The sequence below is a fragment of the Sprattus sprattus genome, assembly GCF_963457725.1.
Source record: "Sprattus sprattus genome assembly, chromosome: 7".
NCBI classification, from domain to species: Eukaryota; Metazoa; Chordata; class Actinopteri; order Clupeiformes; family Clupeidae; genus Sprattus; species Sprattus sprattus.
Window position 1 is genome coordinate 33042513 of NC_137926.1, and position 22684 is coordinate 33065196.

Sequence of the window (22684 nt, forward strand, 5' to 3'; positions counted from 1 at the left end):
ATTTCGGACAGGCTACGCACAACATTAATCAAGCAAAAAATAAATGAATATGTGACTGGTTTGAATAGCCTTGTTTATTTGGGCAATTGTTATTATAATCATTGACACCACTTTCAACTGTCAAAACTATCCGTCTAGCTAAATCTGTTGGTAATGACATTTCACAGCATTTCATATGGAGGATATGTGGTTGATTTAATCTAGACGTGATATTCTCATATATTTGAATGACAATTCTGTTAATCAAGTATTGCCTTAAATTATTATTTACATTGATTTAATTGGAATTCAGCTGATCTGTATCTTGGAGACTAATTGCATCCACAATTTAAGTACTGCAAGCTAGACTACTATGCAGTAGACACAACACAGGAGGTCCCTGGGCCTGAGAAGGGAAGGGAAGGAGTTTAATGTGGCTATAATATGGAATTTTAAATGTGCCTAAAACTAGACTAAATTGTAATGAGTTTTCGAAAACTAGACTGAAACTAAGAAGGATAACTACGACTAAATGTGACTTAAACTAATATGCATTTTTGTCTTAAGACTGAATCTAAAAATAGCTGCTAAAATGAACACTGAGATAGGGGACCCCTTAATCTGCAATTCATGGTTGCTAGCTCTAATCAGATGTACTACCTAGGCTTATAAGAGAAGACTAACTTTTTATGCCAACAAACACCAATAACTAGAACTAATTTGACAGACTATAAACCAATGTGATACACGTGCTCTCTATCTATACAGTAAAAGTGTTGCTTACTTTTGATACTAGACCTACAGTCTAACTCTAACTGCATTAAGTCTAACATATAGGCCTATCTTACAATAAACTTTAAGTAAAGCTGGCTATGTAACCGCATTCATTCCAATATTGTTGCAGAGATGTTTCCTTTTACCAAAATAGCAATTTCAACAATTCACTTAGCTCAGTAAGTCAGTATAACGAAACTCTGAGATACCCTCATATGTCTAAACGTCAGTGGAGCCAAAATATAATGGTTGAGCTTGGTTGCTTGCTAAAATATATTGGAAGAAGGCCCCACTACACTGATTGAGTAGATGTAAATACATGTTAATTCATAGGCACTTGTTCTCTCTGTCACAGAGCAAGCACACTCTCGCAGTTCGTTCACGAAACGCATTCTAGTTACTCTTATTCTTTTTCAAAGTTGAATTGAGAGGGACTGAGAGACGAGGTTCCTTGAATTTGGCGCAGGTGTCAGTGAAGCACAGCTGCAAGCCAGTTTAATGACCCTATTATGATGTCATAATGGCAGAGCGCTCTGCCATGCAAGTCTATGGGGGAAAAAGGTGATGAAAAAAGAGGAATAAAAAAGGAGTGGCAAGGAGTACCGCCACGAAAAGTCATAGCAACCTGCACCGGATCGGGCCGGACGTTTTGGTGTTTGAATGGCGTCTCTAGCTCATTCGGGCGAGGAGTAGTTAGCTGCAAGAAAAACGGGGAGAATAAATAAATAAAGAAAACTTGACGATAACAATACTGTGCTTCCCTTCGGGCAAGCACACTAATTAGCCTAATGGTATATAGATTCGCTAAAATAAGCGGGGTGTCTGTTGGGCCCCTACCTGTTACAAATACAAAAGTTGGGCATCGGAGTCGAAAAGGTTGGAAACCCCTGATCTTAGGGATACCAGCATTGCTACCCTTGTGTGTGATCGCCAATTACTGCTTTGTTGCAGGTGTATTAAAACTGATGACAGATTGTGCCCACGACTCCGCTGCATGTTCTTTTACCGCACAGAGATTTTATTTATAATTATTGTAGAGGGCTGGTTAAAGTCTGTTACACTGTCTTGACCCTACGCATTTGTTTGGCAGAAATATTCCTTATCTTGCCTTTGTCTGAACGAACCCACTTGTGCTGTGAATCAGTGACAAATTTCTCCCCCGTCCGATGATCATGCTCAATTCTTTTGGAAATATCCAATGTTGTGATACCTTGATCAAGGTATTGCACTATTTGCCGCTTTTCAGCAGCAGAGAGATCCTTTTTCTTCCCCATTTTGCCTGAGACATGTAGCCTGCCTGGGTGTCATCCGTTTGTCCACAATCAGAAGGCAGCAATCAGTGGAACGTGTACAAACGGATGGCACCCAGGCTATATAACATGTAGCTTGCTTAATAATGTGGAACATCCTTCTTAAGTAGTTTTCCTTTGATTGGGCTCACCTGGCAAACTTTTTATCTCAGTTGTCTGAGATTAATTTCAATCATTCAATTAGCCCTGAGACACAATACCACCCATGACTTTAATTTAAAAACAAAAAAAATGATGTTTATGACGCTTAAATCCAATTTGCATAATAATGTGGAACGCGGTGTACAGCACTGTATTAACATTAGATGGGGGTCTTAAATGTGACCTGGAACCATATTGCGAATTTTTTTTATTTTCTGCCTTGCATTAAATGTTCTAATCTTTTATTTTATATTTCTTTGGAAATGTTTTATTTTTGCTCTGCATGCACTTGTATTTTCCTCTTGTTATCCCTAATATTATTAAGTGCATTATGTATTATATTTGTTATTGTTAATGTTGCAAATTGCATACAGCTATTCCACACTGAGCACACACGATTTTGTCCAATCTCGCAACCTGGGCATGTTTTTAGAATTTGGATGGGCGAATGCCTGGGAATACCAGATGCTTATCACTTTGGATAAAAGCTGTATTTAATCTGTGAAATACTTAACCTTGACCTTTTCCCTATTGGAAAATAAGAAATAACACTTACAGGCCTATAGAGAATGGTTATTATAAAGCCCCACTAACCTTTAGAATTAGGTTCTGCGCTTTTGGCATTGCACTGAATGTGTTTCAGTAAACATTTGATGTTATCTGGAGGAATGGAAAAGGTTTTAGATACAGATGGTGCATTCTCATCAGTCTTCTGACACTAGAAATAGTATCAACATGTGGGAAAAGCAGCAGCAGGACCTATTTGTCAAACTGTACAAATGGAGGAAGGTCATTGGTCATGAGAGCACGTGCCCATACCTTTTTGCAATAAAAAGAAGGCTCTGACTATGAATAACCACTCTACTCAGAATGAGGGGACTTCTGATTTTTGCCACATTGATTGTGGTTGCGCTCTGTCGAGAGAGTTTTGAGGGGTGAGTTGTGCAACGAACATTTTATGCTGTGACAATAAGTGAAATTTCTTATTTTCCAAAAATGATATGTAATAAGGTATAAAGTATTTTGCGGACACTTTCATCGGAAGTGTCCCATCCAAACACTTAACAGGCCCGACAGTACTTAGGTTGCAAGTTTGGGCGTGCTGAGTGTGGAATGGCTGTAAGCTGATGCATCTAAATTATATAATATAATGAAATGAATGCATAAAGCATAGAATGATATCAATGTTTTAGAATTTTAAATTACAAAACTTGTTCAAAGAGACTTACAAAAGATTTGAAAATAACATAATAATACTAAAACTATAATTATCTTCAAACTTGTATGGCTGTAACAAATAGATTAGCATTACAGATGCAGTTTAAAAAGGTGAGTTTCCAAACGCTTCTTATGCACTAGGCTGGAATGGCCACTGAAGAACCATGAATAAAAAAAGAGTCTTGACTGTACTCTTATGCCACAGCGGCAAAAATGACACAGTGTTTGAGAGGGGGAATGAATTTGAATAATGAAATTGAAATGGTAGGTGCTGATCCAGTGGCCCTCCAATAGCCAAGAGAGCTGAGAGGAATTGCATGTGTCTTTTTTTGGCTGACCAAATGTGCCACTGTATTCTGGATCGTCTGCAATAGCCTCAACATGCAGGCAGGCCCACTAGAACAGCATTGCATTTGTCTAGTCTAGAAAACAACAGAGCTTGCAAAACTTGAGCTTGTTAACACATTGTATGAGATAGGGTATGATCTTCTAGCTATTATATAGGTAAGACAAAACCTGAAAACTGAAGCCTCATGCTCAGAGTAATGAAGTGGGTCATCGATCTACACTGCACTTTTCAGGATGGACATATTAAACTATAAAATCCATTAGTGATGGTTTGATGTAACAATTTCTAAGCACTACTATAGTAACACTTGTGCATGCCCTGTGTCCTGATAAGTAAAATGTTGCTTGCAACACTGACATACAAATTGATATCTTCCTAGGCATCAAGTCCTTCGCATCACTGCAAAAGATGATACTCAAATAAGTCTTTTAAAGGAACTCTCTGAAGTTGAGGAGCTTCAGGTAAAACAGGAAGTGCCATACAGAGGCATTATTTTACATGGATGTTATATAAAACTGTAAATTATAATATATACCAGGAGTGGTTAAATAGCAACAAAGTTATTTGGGCAATATCTGATCCAAAACACAGCTTTTTAAAAGTGATTGTGATATATTTAATTAATTAAACATTTTGAATTTGAGACAAAGTGATGTTAGCTTTGGTGAAGAGATTGTTAATTTAACCATTTAACCACCACCATTTAATTTAGGTTGAATGAGCTGGACCTTCAACCTATATATCATGTTTTACTTATGGTATAGAAATACATAACACAATAGTGTGAGACTCGCATAAGAGGTGTTAAACTATTTTGAAAATGCACGTGGGGAAATGGGGAGGGTAATGGAGCAGGTAGAGTTGGCAACCACATAGGGTGATGGGACAGGTAGAGTTGGCACCCACATAGGGTGATGGGGACAGGTAAGGCACCCACATAGGGTGATGGGACAGGTGAGGCACCCACATAGGGTGATGGGGTGAGGTGAGGCTTTTCCTGACATCCACAAGCATCTCCACTGTTTTTAGAGTGCTGAGTTTCAAGTGGTTTTAGCAGAACCAGGGGCTTCATGTACAAAGCCTTGCGTAGACTTCATAAAGAACACAGAAAATGCACAACGCTGGGAAACTGCACACAAACACATTTTTTACATGTTAACCGTGTACATACAAGCTTCTTGGCATCTCTCCTTTTACATTCCAATCAATGAAAAATCGAGCACACATGCATGAGCATCACACTCCACCCTCTCTCCTCCCGCAGAAACATCCACTTTAATATACTTATGAATATACAGTAAATAGGACTAGACTACACTCTATTGGCTAAATGGCAAAAGCAGGCAGCAAACCCACCATGAAATGTCAGTGAAAATGAGGTATGAGTGTTGTTGTCTGAGGTAGAGACAAGAACATACATTTTATTTGGCACATTTTTGCTGGCATTAATAACAAAATACACATATTGGAGTGGCAAAGTGGCAGTGGCTCTAAATTAGAAAGAGAAGTTGTTGTTAGCCTATACATAATGCACCTTCAAACAAATAAAAACATTAACATCTAACTAAATTAAATTGTGTGACTTCTCGGGTGTTTGTATTCTTAAAATAATAAGTAAGAGGACAGTTTATAATGTAAAATAAATGATAAATCAAGTATGTGAAGTAAAATATGGCTTGTGTCTCTCTTCCCTCAGCTGGACTTTTGGAAAGAGCCAGCTCATCCAACTCTTCCAGTGGATGTTCGTGTTCCTTTCCAGAGCCTTCAGATGGTCAAGAATTACCTGGATTCCAACAACATTCATTATTCAGTAATGATTAAGAATCTTCAGGTCAGCAAAGATATTTGGTTATCACACTGAGCATTATTCTTGAAATTTGTCTTAAAAGTAAAACAAATGTAGTATACCTGCCAAATGCATTGATCACAGAAGAAACTCTTATGTGTTTGCAGTTATGAGAAACACAAGGGGTGCACCTGTGCTTAACTGTCAAATTTCGATATGAAGGCTCCCTCTCAAAATAGCCTAACTATATAGCTAAGAGTATTGATAAGAGGCATCCTCGATATTCTTTTGTAATTATCTCTGTTATTTCCATTTTTGTGAACTTTTTCAAATTATTAGAGAAAAACTAGTAATTTACAGTGACTAACATTGTAAGTAGACTTACAGTGAGTCATTTTGACATAATGAATTACACCTGTGCTTAACTGTCAACCGGCTCCCTCTCTCCCTGTCCCTCTCAATATAATGTAAAGTGTATTGATAAGTAAGAGGCACCTTCCATACTCTACTCGTTTTCCTTTCATTTCACCGTGTCTACATGTGTATTCACTCTTTTGCACTCTACATACTGCTTTCCATTTTCCTTTTGTATTACTTTGTCCAACAATTCCCTTTTTGCCGCTTTTTCTCTATTCTGGTAATAGTGCTTATTCAGCTCAGCCCATCTTGCTTCTTCTTTATCAGTCAATTATTGGCATGAATACATATTCAATTTTTTGATGGACATACATATTTTGTCATATGGGAAGGATAAGGATCACCTGTTAAATGTTTTCAAATCCATTGGTACTATAATTTGTGTATGTCACATATGACATTGCTGCTAATAATTTAGTTTTACATTATTAAATAGTTTCTCATCGTATTTATTTAGTTAATTTCGTGATTTTATCTGAAAGGACACATAGGTCACCTTACTTAAATGGTTAATTAACATGAAATAAAGTCTAATCAAGGTATAGATTACCCTCTGAGAATTGTAGCACAACTAGATATGTGGCGATGAGGGCAACTAATCCAATAAGAGTTAATGGGACAAAATGATTTACCTATTTACTAAAGCTTTTTTGGCACTGCAAACACACACACACACTTTGTCTGTAGGATTTCCTGGATGAGGAGCAGCAAGAGATGTTTCATGCTCGTGCAGGCCAGATCAAGAACACAGATGCCTATGATTATGCCAACTACCACACCCTGACTGAGGTTAGCTTCACCTGTGGTGACCCAAGATTCATTCTTACATCTTGGTTGACTGTTTTGTAGTTGTACACCACTTGAGTTGTTTAAATCATGAATATGAAATGTATCTGTATATCATTTCAGATATACAGTTTCATGGACATGCTGGTGGCTGAGAACCCTAACCTTGTTAGCAAAATTGTTATTGGCCAGAGTTATGAGGGTCGTCCTCTGAATGTGCTGAAGGTAAATCTCTACCAACATCCAAGATTTCTTCAAAGTTTCTAACTAGACAAACTGTACTGTAAATCTCACTCTTAAACACCACATAGATGTGCTACTCACTAAGCTAACTACCATGGCTGATACTATTGTGTTCCAAATACCTTTCTATCATGTAATAAAGCTTGCAAACTGAGGCTGAAATAAGTGTTGTGGCATCTGATATCTTCATGCACTGATGTTTCCCGATTATCTCTCTGTTAGTTTAGCACAGGTGGATCAAATCGTCCAGGTATCTGGATTGATACTGGAATACACTCCCGGGAGTGGGTTACTCCGGCCAGTGGAACCTGGTTTGCAAAGAAGGTTAAATCTTTATATTCTATTTTTATTTTGTTTTCACAACTATGTACACACGTTTTCTGGAACTAGGTCTCGTTTTTCAAAACTCTACACACAATTCACAAAACTGCACATATGAAATGTAAAATACTATACACATCACACACACCACTTTGCCAAATATAAAGATGCAAGCTGTAGATGTAAACTACATTTGTTAGCTGTAGATGTAAACTTTATTTGTAAGCTGTAGATGTAACCTAATGTGTAAGATGTAAACTAAATGTGTTAGCTGTAGATGGAAACTAAACGTACCGTTTGACATACTTTGTGATTGTGATTTGTGACTTTGTGATTGTATCCAGCCTCCCATTTGGGTATTGTGACAGCAAATCAGCTGAGGGTTGTAAAAGTATCAACGCCATTTTACAGTATGTTACCAACACCGTTGAGTAAAGCTCTGTACAGAAACAATATGTAACACATAGAAATTAGGAGATAGAGGAGACCCAATGACCATCAGAACCAATATCCTCCTTTGGAACTGATACCTATTTGCATAAACGTATAATTTGCGCTATTGAAAGAAAATATAAACTTTACAGGTCTGTCTTAATTAAAATTTATCATCAGATTTGTTCTGCAGCAGATTGAATGGGTTATTTCTTAGTAAATGTATATCTGAGACAGTTTTCCTTGATTCATGTTTTAATGACCTGTAATATGTACCTGGTTATATTTCATTGATCAGATTGTGACAGACTATGGAAGGGATCCCATTATTACTGGAATTCTTGACAAAATGGACATCTTCCTAGAAATCGTCACCAACCCAGATGGTTACCATTACACTCACACAACTGTAAGTTTATGTTTCATTGTGATTACAAACACTCAAGAATGTGATGTGGCCATCAGAAGTGAAGTTTATCATTTGTAGTTGAATTACTGCAAGATTGAATGCATGCAACAACATAAGAAAACTCAAGCCAACTCCAAGCACTCTTTTGTTCAAAGAATCGTATGTGGCGCAAGACCAGAAAACCCAACCGTGGCTCTTCTTGTGTTGGAGTGGACCCCAACAGAAACTGGGATGCAGGTTTTGGAGGTGTGTTATACCTGTTGCTTTCAGGGAAAAGACATCTGTCTGGCATGTCCTGTTTCTCAAGAGACTTTGCTCACTGTATTTGCAGTTTGTTTTCTGGAATGCAGCTTTCGCCACACATAAAGTACTTAACTTGCACTTACAGCAGTTACATTCCTGCACTTTTTTCTATTTCTTAGGTAAAGTAGTATTTATTGTTACACTAGGTCTTTATTGCTCACAGCTTGATTGTTCTCTCCCTTGTCTTTGGACAAAAACATCTGCTGAATGACTAAATGTAAATAAAGGCTAACAGACACTAGGAATGTTTGTAAGATTGTAATGATCATTTCCTATTTTGACTGGCTTTGATGAGAATTGACTTTCTTGGATAGGTGCTGGTGCAAGTGGGAGTCCTTGCTCAGAGACATACCGTGGACCAAGTGCTCATTCTGAGTCGGAGGTGAAATCCATTGTGGACTTTGTTACGTCTCACGGAAACCTCAAGGCCTTTGTGTCCATCCACAGCTATTCCCAAATGCTTCTGTACCCCTATGGGTACACCAGAACACCTGTGAAAGACCAACAAGAACTGGTACGTCTGGAGGGTAGTGGATGTATATATTGCAAAATGTGTTCATATTTGATCAGTTTTCCCTTTTTATTTTGTGGATAACAACAATGCCTTAAATATACAAACATGTTTAAAAGAATACATGACAGTGAGAACAGATAATTGAGAAATTAGGTTTTTCACCTGGCCTTTAAGATTTTCAGCCTAGAAGCATCTAAGCGAGCAAAAAATACATACTACATCCGCATATAATACCTAATTCAATGAATCCATTTAACATTTGCAGCATGACCTGGCAAAGAAGGCCATAACTGACCTGGCTTCTCTCTACGGTACACGCTACAGATATGGCAGCATTATCAACACCATCTGTAAGTATCCATTACTGTTAACGCTCACCTTCATGTGGGTCATGCTAAAAACAGCTTTGTAGATAAGTCAAGAACTATCAAGGTGTGTTTTGTGTGAGACATCCTTCTCTGAATGATCCATGAAGTAAGCACTGTGTAATACCTCTTCTACAAAATGTCTTTAGAATCATACTGCCATTTGTGACTGCAAGTGAGGAGCCAAAGATGAGATAAATATCATCTTACTATTTCTTATCCTTTATCCAACAGACCAGGCCAGTGGCGGCACCATTGACTGGACCTACAACCAAGGCATCAAGTACTCATATACATTTGAGCTGAGGGATACTGGTCGCTATGGTTTCATATTGCCAGCCAGTCAGATCCTTCCAACCGCCCAGGAGACATGGCTCGCTCTAATTGCCATCATGGAGCATACAAACACTAACACCCTTTAAAGAAATACACTGACAAGGGAAATTGTTACATCAACATTAAATAGAACTGCAAAGTAATCTTTGTTTCTTTATTTGGTGTTTTGTGTAACATCTGATTATAATGTCAACTTCTGGCCTAACTCTTAAAATGAAAATAAATAACAGTGACAATAATAGTGGTCCTAAACCAAAAAGCAATGCTCTTTTTATTGAACAAGAAATCAACAAAATAGAATTTGTCTGAAAAAGAAATCATCAAAATTTAAATGTGTCTGAAAAAAATTGCATTTGACAAATCACCATGGAAATGGACACATACACCCATCAGTCTGACTGATAGCATACTTAACGTTTCTACAGAACAGCCATCAGTCTGACTGATAGCATACTTAACGTTTCTACAGAACAGCCATCAGTCTGACTGATAGCATACTTAACGTTTCTACAAAACAGCCTACCATTAAAAAACTTCCAAAGTATGCCAAATGGGCATCGAAATATGCAAAGAACTACAATTCCCACGTCCCATTTCATGAACATGATATTGCATTTGTCCTATAAGGCACACTTTAGTCAGTAGCACTTCACTGGTTGACAAAGGATGTAAATGTTACCGGATAAGCATAACTAAAACAAACTGCAGATACTTTTAAAAAGAAATGAAAAATTCATATGCACATATAATATCTATGAAATATTAAGAAAGCTTTCTCATTGACCAGTGACATATCATTTGGGATCTTACATTTTATATGTAACATTTGGGGAAAATACATTTTGAACAGAGATTTGTCCCACTGACTAACAATGGTTAATGCCCTGCTGCATCAAATCCAAGTGTTACATACAACCCTGAACTGACCACCTGTAGCTTACTGTTGCTTCACATGTGCAATTTCATAGTAAAGTAAGATTTATTAGTGGAAGAAAGAAAAGCAAACAACTCTTTTCTGAAGTGATCGAATGTGCACACATTATAGTGGAGTGGAAATATGTTTCCATCACATGTGGGAAGATGTGATGGTTCTGGTTACTTCCAGGGTCTGGCACTTTGCACTTTTACCCTGTCAGTCAGTGAGAGGGACTGCTGACTTTCCCCACGAGATGATTTGGACTGTGCGCTGCCTGAAGACATTCTGCTGAGACGGCCTACAAAAAAATCAGAAAAGGTATTTGAGCCTTCCATAGCTAAATTGTAAAGGTCATTTGAACTAAAATCCCCCAAACTTCAATGAAGTTTTAGTGAGAAAAAAAAATAGGTCTCCACTCCAGGGGGGATTTGACCATGTGATCACACTTCAAAATTACCACTTCCCCAAGACCATCATTACCCATTTTTTCCCCACTGACTGTTACAGAATGGTGTTGACGGTGATGAGGAGAAGCTTCACTTCCTTTTACCCTAACCCAGGTTTGTGATCCCAAACGGATCAACACCCCCTCCCCCCCGGAGAGGTATCTAGCATAGCTAGCTAGCTAGGATGTAACAATCTAGAGTACAGTACAGTAACGTAGCAGTGTGGAGCAAGATAGCTGCTAGTAACGTTTTGTTCAAGGAATGTGTGTGCATGTTGCAAAGAGTATTTCACAGTCACTGTAACTTGCTTGTAAAATGATGATCCTGATCTAATGCTATGGCTTTGTATCAGATCGCCAGGTTATTGCTCTCAGGTTAAGCCTTATGCATACCTTGGGATACTCAAGTGAGTAGGTTGGTCATTCACAAAATGCTACAAAGATTTAAAAATGTTATATGTGTACATATGTTCCTACTCTTATTGTCACAAATTATTTGATATAGTCTTATTTTACAAGTTAATATATGTACTACAAAATGTTGTGCCAAGTTTGCATTTAATGTCACTAACTTGCTTCCGCAGTCACAAGGTGAAACAAAATTCATGCCTAGAATGAACTCTTATACTCACTGTTGGGGTTACTAGGCATAAAACACTCCGTAAAATTATTTTGAATCTTGTCCAGGTCTTCAGCAGTGAATCTCCATTTCTTCACAGTTTCAGGTGAGCCTACGTACTGAGGACTTGAACCTGTTGTCATTCCATTAGGAAATTTCTGTGTTACAACTTTCAAGCCTATAAAAAAAACAGATTCAATGAGTATCACTGTATGCACATCATGCAATAAAGGTAGAAATCATATTAGCCTGAATGAAAGAAGTCATTTTGAAGAATGAAGATTTACCTCCAGAGAGCATGAAGAGGTTCTCAAAACCCCGTTCACACATTGTAGTAGCAGCCTGACTTGCCACCCGCTCATCTTCATCATAGACGATGATGATCTTTCCAATCGCATTTTTCTATAGGGTTTCATTGTTAAAGATCCATTACATTTTTTTATGTTATTCCAAAGTCAACTCACACTCACAGGAAATAGGTGTATGTGGACAAAAGCAACAGCCTGGAGGCCAATAGCAAGATCTTACTACAAATTAGAGGGAAATATAAATACATTCATAAATATAAACATACATTCAGAAATAAAGTGCTGAGAGACAGGAAATACTGAAGTAACTGTATTGCACTTGTGCAGCAGTGATAATGGTTGAGGTTAATTGAGTTGTTTTCAATCCTAGAAAAACGTTCACATCCAGTTCGCCAAGCAGCAGGATATGGTGTTGCTATGTAAACTAAATCTGCTGTCAGATCTGGGTACATTTCACATACCAGATCATATTAATAAACCCCCCAGCCTTTTAACCACAGCCACAGCAGATCATATTAATAAACCCCCTAGCCTTTTAAGCACAGCCAGACCAAATGGCATCTGCACCTCAAATATTACGTTCCTCTCATGCCCTCTCACACCTACCACCTCGAACTTCCCCCAAGCAGACATCTCTTCTTCATTCCATATATCAGACATAAACATACAATAGATAATCCTCTCAGGCCCCCACAATCACACATACCGGCGATTATTAAAGAAGTATTTCCATCCACTATAAAGTGGCATACTGCATCCATCTCTGCCGTTCTGCTGTGCCCCATGCAAAGCCACGTAGCAAGGGTGTCTGTGCCAAACATGTTTAAACATTCTTTCCCCAGCAGGGGAATACACCTTAAAAACACTACCACCCTAACAAAAACCTATAAATATGTATTTAAAACTTGGTTAACACAAAAAGCTCAACTGATTAATTAACTTACATATTGATTGATATACTGTCTGACTGAAACATGGCTAAAACCAGAAGAATAGCTTTGAATGAATGAACTCCTCCCAGCCCTTGGCCAGATTGGAGATGTACAGTCACCCTTGTTCTACTACACAGACCCCCAGGCCCCTACACTGAACTCTTATCAGAGTTCTCTGACTGGAAGATATATATAGCATTCCAATTCTCTCAAAATGTCTAACCCGCCCACACATGGCGGTGACCATATTAACCTAGTGTTAACATATTTATGGCATAACAACTGAACATTTAACAGTTCTGCCACACCCTACCCTAAAATACCATTACTTAATTAATTCATTATTAGATTATGTGCTGCCAAACCCATTTCACTACAATAGCTGTTGCCTATCAGACAAGTCGACAACAGACTCTCTGATGTCTGGCTAATTAAACACACTTTTAATTTGTGTACTAATTTGTGTCTTCTCCTAGTAGGACCATTGTCTTCAACGCTGATAGCCATGAGCACCATTATAATTACTTATACAAGACAATCTATTAGGAAACCTATTTCCAATCTCCAATTATGTCTTTTCTCTTCCCCTCTCACTGTAGACTCTCCACTGCAACGTGTTGCTGTCCCCTGCTTCCAGCTGCCCTTTCCAACCTAACAATTGTGTCCAAAGTTCTTCTGCACATTGCCAACAATGTATAACACATGTGTGATCTGCATTGTGTTGACAAGCTCATTAAGGTGTCAGGGATTGTGGTTTACTCACTGCACAGGACTGTACCAGATGGCTACAGTTACCTTCACTCCCCTAAATCTGGGTCACAGCACCACCATAATCTGCGTTCTGTCGACAAGAATAGTCCCGCACCGGACTCGAACTGGCAACCACTGGCATGGGGAGGCGGGCATGCTAGCAAGGAGTCTACCATAATTCCCACACGATATACCATAACGTTAAATGAATGCTCAATAAATGGTTTTCACTGTGAGTGGGAATGAGGTATTTGTGTGTGCGTGCAGGGAGGGAATGTAGTATTTTTGCTTGAAATGCCCATTCCTTCTTCATACTACTTTGAAATGGATAGTAGCGCTCGCGCTAGAATTGTATAGCATTTCGTTTTATGTGATCTATAATTGTAATGGTAGGTCTATTTTAACAGTGAGAGACAGAATATATGATGCATGCATGCTCAAGGTGTTTTCCCCACTGTAAATAAAATTGAATTGACTTAAAACGGATTCCTCAACCCCAACTGAAGCAGCTGGGGTCGAAAAATTAACAAAGGTTAAAACTTTAAGACTTAAGAATTAGTAAGAACTAATTGTACGTCTCTTAACAACAGAAAATATGTTTGACAGAAACAAGAAAAATTAGTTCCAAGGATACATAATTCAGCACTTCCTTGGTGAAAGGGTTCATTGTCCGTGAAAGGGTTGCAATGGGGAAACTAAATGCTGTATAAGATTGAAGACAATCATTAATAAATTATCAAAATTGCATCAATATAGACAAATAAAGTACTTCCAAATACAGTTCACACAAGCGGAAAATACCTGATAACAATGGACCACATTCTTGAACATTTTCTTAAGTGTCTTCTTAAATATCTTCTTAAGAACTTCGTAAGACCAACCCTAAGTAAGATCCCTGCCAGATTTTCTTTAGCTGTGCACTGATACTTATATTGAACTTGCATACATAAACGCCTCCCAGCTCCTTATAAGAGCACACAACTAAAGGGATGTGTGCAGACTTCAAGACGAAAGCAACTTCAGACTGATCAAAATCATGTAAAAGGGCGGAAAACGAGCACTGGTCCAGAAAACGCAGACATAACTTCACCGAGGTGGAGGTACTGTTGCAGAATGTAGATGTGTCCATTCTATTCCGCTTTATCCACGCGTCTAGAGTTAAGTATTAATTGATTCACTGCCATTTGCAGTGGTCCTGTAGTGCTTTTATTTATGTATTATCGCGCCTCGTAGAATTATGACTATAAGTGTGAAACCTAATTGTTAATGATACAAATATTATCGTATCTACCAGATAAGAAAACTCTGAGATAAAAAAACTTTCATGAATGCCAGAATTGTCCTGGGAACGTCATAAGTAGAGTTAAGTAGACATTTCTTCTTAACTTTTTCTTATCTGTGTTCGAGAATGAGGTCCAATGAGTGTTTTTAGGGTACCCCAAAAGCATAAATATTATGCTATACTATCTTAATGCCATGTAAGATTAAAATGCGTGTAAAAGTCTCTTACCACTGATGATATGACACTGGTCATATAGGTCTCGTTCACGTACATCTAGCAGTAGGTATGGACAATCAGGGTAAGGCCTCTCTTCAACATTTGGACTGGACACCAGATCAACAGGGCTGGGTTCAGTTTTATCAAGGTCCAGTTCTCCAACACCACTGATCACACTAAGAAAGAAGAAAGTCAATCTAATGGTCTCTTTTATCAGTCCCCACTAATACACTCTTTGCTCCTGGCTCCAGTAGAGTGTTTACAGTAACAATCTTTAGCCTCTATCACACCAAACTGATCCTGGAGGTCATGAGAATATCAAATGCAGGGCCAAGAGTATATCTAATGGAGGGCCATTGTGTCTGGACAATGTAGCTATTGTTAGTTGGAAGTTCAAAGGAATTTGTATAAAGCTTTTAAAGAAAATGAATCCTGACTAGCCATCAATACTCACAATAAAGTAATGCATAAATGTAACAGTATGGCTATAAGCATTCCTAACTTCAGCAATCAGTCTTATTTTCAACAGAATTTAGGCTAACGGGCTAGTTCTCCTAACCCATTAGGATTATTACAAATTGCAATGTATAAACATATGAGGACTACTTGCTTTACCTCTGAAGCGTGGATCTAGGAGAAAATACAGAATCTCCAGATTCGTCATTATTACTGAGCTGCGTTGGTGAGGGCTGCAGTATCCTACTTGATGTGTCTGCAAAATGGATGGCATCTGTTTCTGGCTGTCCACAGGCATCATCTGTTTGTCAAAAACATTCAAATCACTTTCACATTTTTCCAATGATTCATTGGATTCCACTGTGGATTGTGATTTGTTTGCTCCATAGTGTCAATCCTCCACAACCTCTAAAACAAGTAATGACATTCAATTAAATGTCCATACAAAAGGTGTGCATCTCAGTGAAACTGAGAAAGTAGTGCTAATGGAAGCCAAAGAATGCACACCAGAATTTCAAATTTTCAAATTTGAATTATTAATTACATTTATTAAACAATCAATTCAGCATGTGGTGCTTGTTGTGGCTGTGGACAGCCAGTTGTGCACTGGTGTTGTATCCTGCCACCGTTGCTATCCTTATAGAACTCAAATTCCCATGCACCCATGTCAGCCAACATAACTAATCAAAATCAGAACTCATCAAACTAAACACTAACAAAATTCCCATACACCATGCCGTACAGCCTCTCCCTCTTCTGATTATCATATTATGCTAAGGCCTTCATACTGATCAAGTGAGCATGTTGCTGATGATTGATCTCTCTAATGAAAACAAATGTCCTCTTCTCTCTCCCTTTGGCAGGACCATTGCTTGCAAAGTATGGCTGTGCCTAATAGTTCTACACCATCATAACTTAGGTTTACATATCCAAATTAAAGCGATCTATTAAACTACCTAGTTAAATGCTGTCATTTCAGAGTGCGTTCACTTGGCATGCACTGTAAAAAAGTCGTACATTTGTCTAATTTGACAATTAGACATTTTAAAGTAGATAAATCTTTGGACTGAACTAAAATTGAACCTTAATCATCCATACAAAATGTTCCTTGTAAACAGGAAAATTTAAATTATTACACTGATTTGTATCAAATTCAACTGATCCCAGATAGAACAGCCATCATCATAGACAAATATGAGTCTTTTGTAATATAAAATGTAAAAGTCTTGCCTGTCAAAAAACCTGTCCAAACAGAAAATGCTACGGATTCTATTCATTTCACAGGCTTTGAGAATTATAATTATTCCTTGCCCTAATAGTATGATTTCCAGTTTACTCACTAGGACAATTTTGCATTACCAGGGCAAAGGCATCTTATGATTGGGCTTGTTCCTAAAAGCTAAGAAAAATGATTCTGAATGATCATAATTTTCTCTTTTTTTGTATTACTGCATTGATCAACACAGTACCTTGTGTTTCTGTTTCCATCTCATTCAGATCTGTGATTGAAGTAACTTGAAGCACCTGACAAGGGAAATTATTTTTCACACTGTAGTTATTGTATTACCATATTATTTAATTTAATTATTTATCACCTCTGAAATGACAACTAAGGGAAAGACATGGTAAAATTACAAGTTATGGCACAGCAATTATAAACGGATATTTTCATGCATAAATACGTTTCACTTACCAGCTGAGCAAAAGTTGTCACTTTAAGCCTCTTGAAAAGTTCATCCTTTCTGTATCTGTAGTCTAAGCAAATAGGTCAATTTGACATATTTTAATTTGTTCACTACAATATGACAAAGCTGATCAAAACAACACGTTTTTAATTTGCAAAATAATCTCACCTGGATCATGTGCATCACCTGCTAAATTATCATCTTGTTCCATCAAATTACTGAAATTAATCTGTCCTGTATCCATTGTCTTACTGCACAACATGATGATGTAATTTTTCCGAAATGCTACTGAATTTAAACTTCACCTGAAGTGACTTCAAATCTGAACCCTACTACCGACACAGTTACTGGCTTGTTCCAATGAAGTTGCTGATCAAGTCTTGAGACCTTGCAAAAGGTGCACTACCCCACTACCACTACCGCCCAGCCACAGAGGTCTTTATCCATGAGAAATCTAGGTGAATATGGAAACGAGTGACTGGGACAGAGCAGTCATTCATCCTATGACAGTGCTACCGCTGTTCTTTTGAATGAAAAGGGCTAGATCAGGTAATGACTTGATGGTACTAAACGTAACTGAGTAAATTGGCGATGCTGATGCAACTACATTAAGCTCTTCCTCTGTAACTAATTCTAAAGGAGCATTTCAGTCTAATTAGCACAGTGTTAGTTTTGACATGTCTAATGTCTTGCCTGACTAGACTTCTATGAACCTTACACTAAGGCTAATCATACTGTAGTGCAACATAAAACTGCGGTCATGTTTGTCTGAGCAAAACAATGTGAAAAATACAAAAATACAGACTTTGTTTGAAAAACAGAAATTAAGATTTCAGCAATACATACTTTTCTTTATCTCTTCAAGTCTCTCCATTTGCTTAGTCAGGCTGCAGCCTATTCAGGATCAAAATCAAATATACAAACAAAATATAAATGAAACCAGTACTCATTTGTTATGAAATAACACAACAACTAAGTTAATACGAATCACTTGTCAAGAAAATAAAAACGTTATTCTGTTAACCTATATTCATGGTACTTTCATACATTTTTATAATTCTGAAATTGTGGTGTTTGCCGTTTTATAACAAGGCTGCCTTTGACTGTGTATGGATTTGCTATTTCAGAGGTGGAGAAAATTGAGAGAGTCATGAAAAAGGCAGTTGGTTTCAAATAATGAATGGTGGCTACCTACTTTAGGTCACATAAATGTTAAAATGATGTCCAACCAGATCATTTCATTGATAAAGAAGGCCTTTGATATGATAGTTTAAGTCTGTGTGACCGGACAGGGCACCTTGACATGCCGAAGAACTACAGGGTTTACTGAGAAAAACACACCTGGCCTCTAAGCTCATTAGACCTGACCTTTTTGGAATACAGTGTGTTGGAACAAAGTAGAGGGGGAAGCCTGCATGAGTCTCTTTTGAATTTTTAAGTTATAAACACAAAATGGTAGAAGACATGTCTGACACCTGGTGAAGCTCTTAGGACTGTTTACAAACTTGACACAACTTAAAGAAATTGTTTGAATTAAGGCCTGGAAAAATACTAATAATTGTTTTTAAGATGCATTGTAATGTTAATAAATGCAGAAATATAAATTGATTTAATAAAAAAATAACATACATGCCAGTGCATGTCTGTCAAGTGCAGATGTCATAATGAGTGAATGAAATTTTAACTTATGGATAACATGGGTGATACAGACTGATACAGTCAGACTTCCTTAGGGTCTTGTGATGCTACCAAAGTACAGCAGTGTGTCCCCTATATTCAACAACACTGTGTCCCCTATATTCAACAACACTGTGTCCCCTATATTCAACAACAGTGTGTCCCCTATATTCAGCAACAGTGTGTCCCCTATATTCAACAACACTGTGTCCCCTATATTCAACAACAGTGTGTCCCCTTTATTCAGCAACAGTGTGTCCCCTATATTCAACAACACTGTGTCCCCTATATTCCCGTCACTGTGTCCCCTATATTCAACAACATTGTGTCCCCTATATTCAACAGTGCACTGTTTCTACTGAATTCAATTCGAATTACAACTGAAACGATATTGAATTACAAGCACCGTTGTTGAAATGATTTATTAATTATAATGAAAGATAAAGCCACATGAAAACAATAGCACCCCATTACTAGGCAACCGTATCAGTTGACATAATAGGTATTCCATTTCCTACCTTCAAACTTTACTTTTAATAGTTTTGTTTCCGTCACCAAATTTTGCCTGATCGATGCTTAAAGCTTTGGAAAAGGTCTTTGTCTTATGGAAACTCAAGATAGCTATTTTGAAGGGGTGTGGAAGGGTACCCATTATAAATTTGAAAAACCATCAGTCTTCAGGGAAGATGTTGAAAAGCAATAATGAGATGTTTAGAGTATTGAGCCTGAGTCCTGACTGTTTTAGTGCCCAATAGGCTAAGGTCTGCATTGCGTTAGGCTATTAACATGTAGCCTAACTATGTGTTCATAGAGGTGCTTGTCCTATACAACAGGCTAATTTCTTCATTTCAGGAGCACTTTAACACCTGCCTACCAGTATCCAGTCTTGACTTCACATGCTGGTATCGTGGATTTTGTGGAATCTTTTTCTTCAAATACTACAAAGAAACATAACTTTTAGCATTTGCACTTAAACATCAGAAAATAGAAATATCCAGGGACTTTCATGAATAAAAATGTAATATCATCAGGTTACCTCTTTGTTGCCAATATTACGTGTTGCAGACATCCTCAAATGACTGGGTTGTGAGCTAAACAACAACATAAAAAATTGACCACACACACAAAAGAAACGTATATAAAGCCTAGGCTACAATATTATATACTAGGTTAATTTGATTGTATACTATATAGCATAGGTATCAAAATTAGTCCTCCAGTCTTAGATCTATTCATCTAAACTACAAAATTGATGATTAATACGGGCATCACTTCAAACTATTCACTACTGCTCAATATCTATCTGTTCAAATCTGTTCAGATATTTTACTTACATATTACCATAATTTATTGGGGAAATCAATCAATGAATTCAAAGAATAATTTGTGGTCAACTTAAAACAAATCTATCATGGGTAATTATGAGGTAATGGAAAACATAATCTCAAATGTATGCCACAGGTAGAAATGAAATGGTTAATGGACAGTGGTTCAGGAGGAGTCATTAAGCAATCGGAAGGTTGCTAGTTCAATCCCAACTCCCCCTCACCAAGTGTCGAAGTGTCCTTGAGAAAGACACTGAACCCCTAACCGCTGCGATGCGCAGGTTGGCAACTCAGATAGTAGCCTCTGCCATCGGTGTATGAATTGGTAGATGTCTGAGGCATTAATAGCGCTCTGAGTAGAAAAGCACTATATAAATGCAGTCAATTTTCAATTTAATCTGCTGTTGCAGAGAAACCCATGTCAGGATTTAGAAGTGTCGTTATTTAACAAACAAATCTTACATGAATGACACCCTTCCTGTTTTCACTACGTTTCCAGTACCACTATGATGCTCTAAAATTCAACAGCTTTAGCCTCACCTCTGAGCAGCTGACCTACCATCCTACCAACCAAGTCTGTAGAAGAATGGTAACATTCCGTGTGCAGGCCTCCTCGTAATTCCAAGAATATCAAAAACCACAATAGGAGGCAGAGCCTTCAGCTACCGAGCCCCCCTCCTCTGGAATAATCTCCCTGCCTCTATCCGAGATGCAGACATCCTTTCCATATTCAAATCGAGATGAAAGACATTCCTCTTTAGTGTATCCTATAGCCACAAGTAATGCGTCAAAAACTCCATCACCTGTCGGGCCAGCCAGCCAACATAACTAAACATAACTAAACACATACCAAAACCCCCAAATCTATGAAACTGGGCTACAGACAGCATACGTTGTATCGTGAAGGAGGGCCTTTACGGATCCTGGGTACAGCATACAGTGCCACTTGAAAGTATGTGAACCCCTTGAGCACTAAGAGTTTTCTGTTGTTTTAGCATGATTTTTAATTTTTTTTCATCACCAATTTTCCAAAGATGAAATGTCAGGTTTATGTTTATCATTTGCATGTACTTGTTTGGAGGGAATTGTTTGAGTAGCCAAAAAACTACATGAAACACGGAATTAGTCTATTTCAAAAGTAAGTGAACCCCCAGCTGAATTGGTAAAGTCAAGCAGGTAACAGATTCTGTGAAACTTATTTGGGTGCTTAATTAGTCAATTAAGCAAACCGATCAACTGAGACATCCTTGGGGAAAGGTTTGGGCAACACAGATTAAAAGAGAGAGGAAACCAACCAAACTACTGTAGTGCCAAGGTGTACCCACACAGATCCACCATGCCGAGAGGAAACGAGATATCCGAGAACATCAGGAAGAAGGTACTGACAGCCCATCAGTCTTGGGAAAGCTATAAGACCATCTCCAAAAGATTCCCGCTTCATCCATCCTTCCAAGACAAAGAATTTAGAAATGGAGGGCATTGAACATGACCGCATCTCTGCCTAGAAGTGGACGCCCATCAAGACCATCACCAAGAAGCACCAGAAGAAGAATAAATCAGGTAAAAGTCAACCCACACATCACCTCTAAAGAGTTTCGGACCTCTCTGGCAGCATCTGGGGTAAATGTACATGGGTCTACAATCAGACAGAAATTGAATGGACATGACATTCATGATCGGGTTGCTAGAAGGAAGCCTCTGCTCTCAAGAAAGAACAAAACTGCCCGTTTCAACTTTGCCTGAGAGCACTTGGATAAACCAAAGGCCTTCTGGAAGTCCCTTCTTTGGACAGATGAGTCCGAGATAGAATTATTTGGTCACGATCAAAACCAACAATTTTCGTCTGATTGTAGACCCATGTACATTTACCCCAGATGCTGCCAGAGAGGTCCGAAACTGATGTTCTCGGATATCTCGTTTCCTCTCGGCATGGTGGATCTGTGTGTGGGTACACCTTGGCACTACAGTAGTTTGGTTGGTTTCCTCTCTCTTTTAATCTGTGTTGCCCAAACCTTTCCCTAAGGATGTCTCAGTTGATCGGTTTGCTTAATTGACTAATTAAGCACCCAAATAAGTTTCACCGAATCTGTTACCTGCTTGACTTTACCAGTTCAGCTGGGGGTTCACTTACTTTTGAAATAGACTAATTCCGTGTTTCATGTAGTTTTTTGGCTACTCAAACAATTCCCTCCAAACAAGTACATGCAAATGATAAACATAAACCTGACATTTCATCTATGGAAAATTGGTGATGAAAAAAAATGAAAAATCATGGTAAAACAACAGAAAACTCTTAGTGCTTAAGGGGTTCACATACTTTCAAGTGGCACTGTATGTTGCCGCTGTTACCAGCCATTTGTGTACCCTGCCACCCTTATTATACTATGACT

The 22684-nt window shown here is 38.1% G+C and overlaps 2 protein-coding genes across 2 annotated transcripts; one reads left to right on the plus strand and one right to left on the minus strand.

Moving 5' to 3' along the window:
• Positions 1-3074: 3074 nt before the first annotated feature.
• On the plus strand, positions 3075-9769 carry LOC308368280 (carboxypeptidase A1-like; the record flags this gene model as incomplete). Its single annotated transcript, XM_080842425.1, has 11 exons — positions 3075-3139; positions 4151-4232; positions 5468-5602; positions 6662-6763; positions 6884-6985; positions 7226-7327; positions 8055-8165; positions 8321-8411; positions 8783-8982; positions 9248-9332; positions 9582-9769. 11 exons carry the CDS (start codon positions 3075-3077, stop codon positions 9767-9769), a joined length of 1263 nt encoding a protein of 420 aa, XP_080698551.1.
• Positions 9770-9966: 197 nt separating this feature from the next.
• cep41 (centrosomal protein 41) lies at positions 9967-20038 on the minus strand (the record flags this gene model as incomplete). The annotated part of the gene is made up of 11 exons (XM_080841510.1): positions 9967-10897; positions 11677-11841; positions 11951-12065; positions 14288-14355; positions 15164-15327; positions 15767-15908; positions 17077-17131; positions 17301-17362; positions 18139-18186; positions 19844-19907; positions 20006-20038. The coding sequence occupies 11 exons, from the start codon at positions 20036-20038 to the stop codon at positions 10779-10781; spliced, it is 1035 nt and encodes a 344-aa protein (XP_080697636.1). The 3' UTR covers positions 9967-10778.
• Between the last annotated feature and the right edge of the window lie 2646 nt (positions 20039-22684).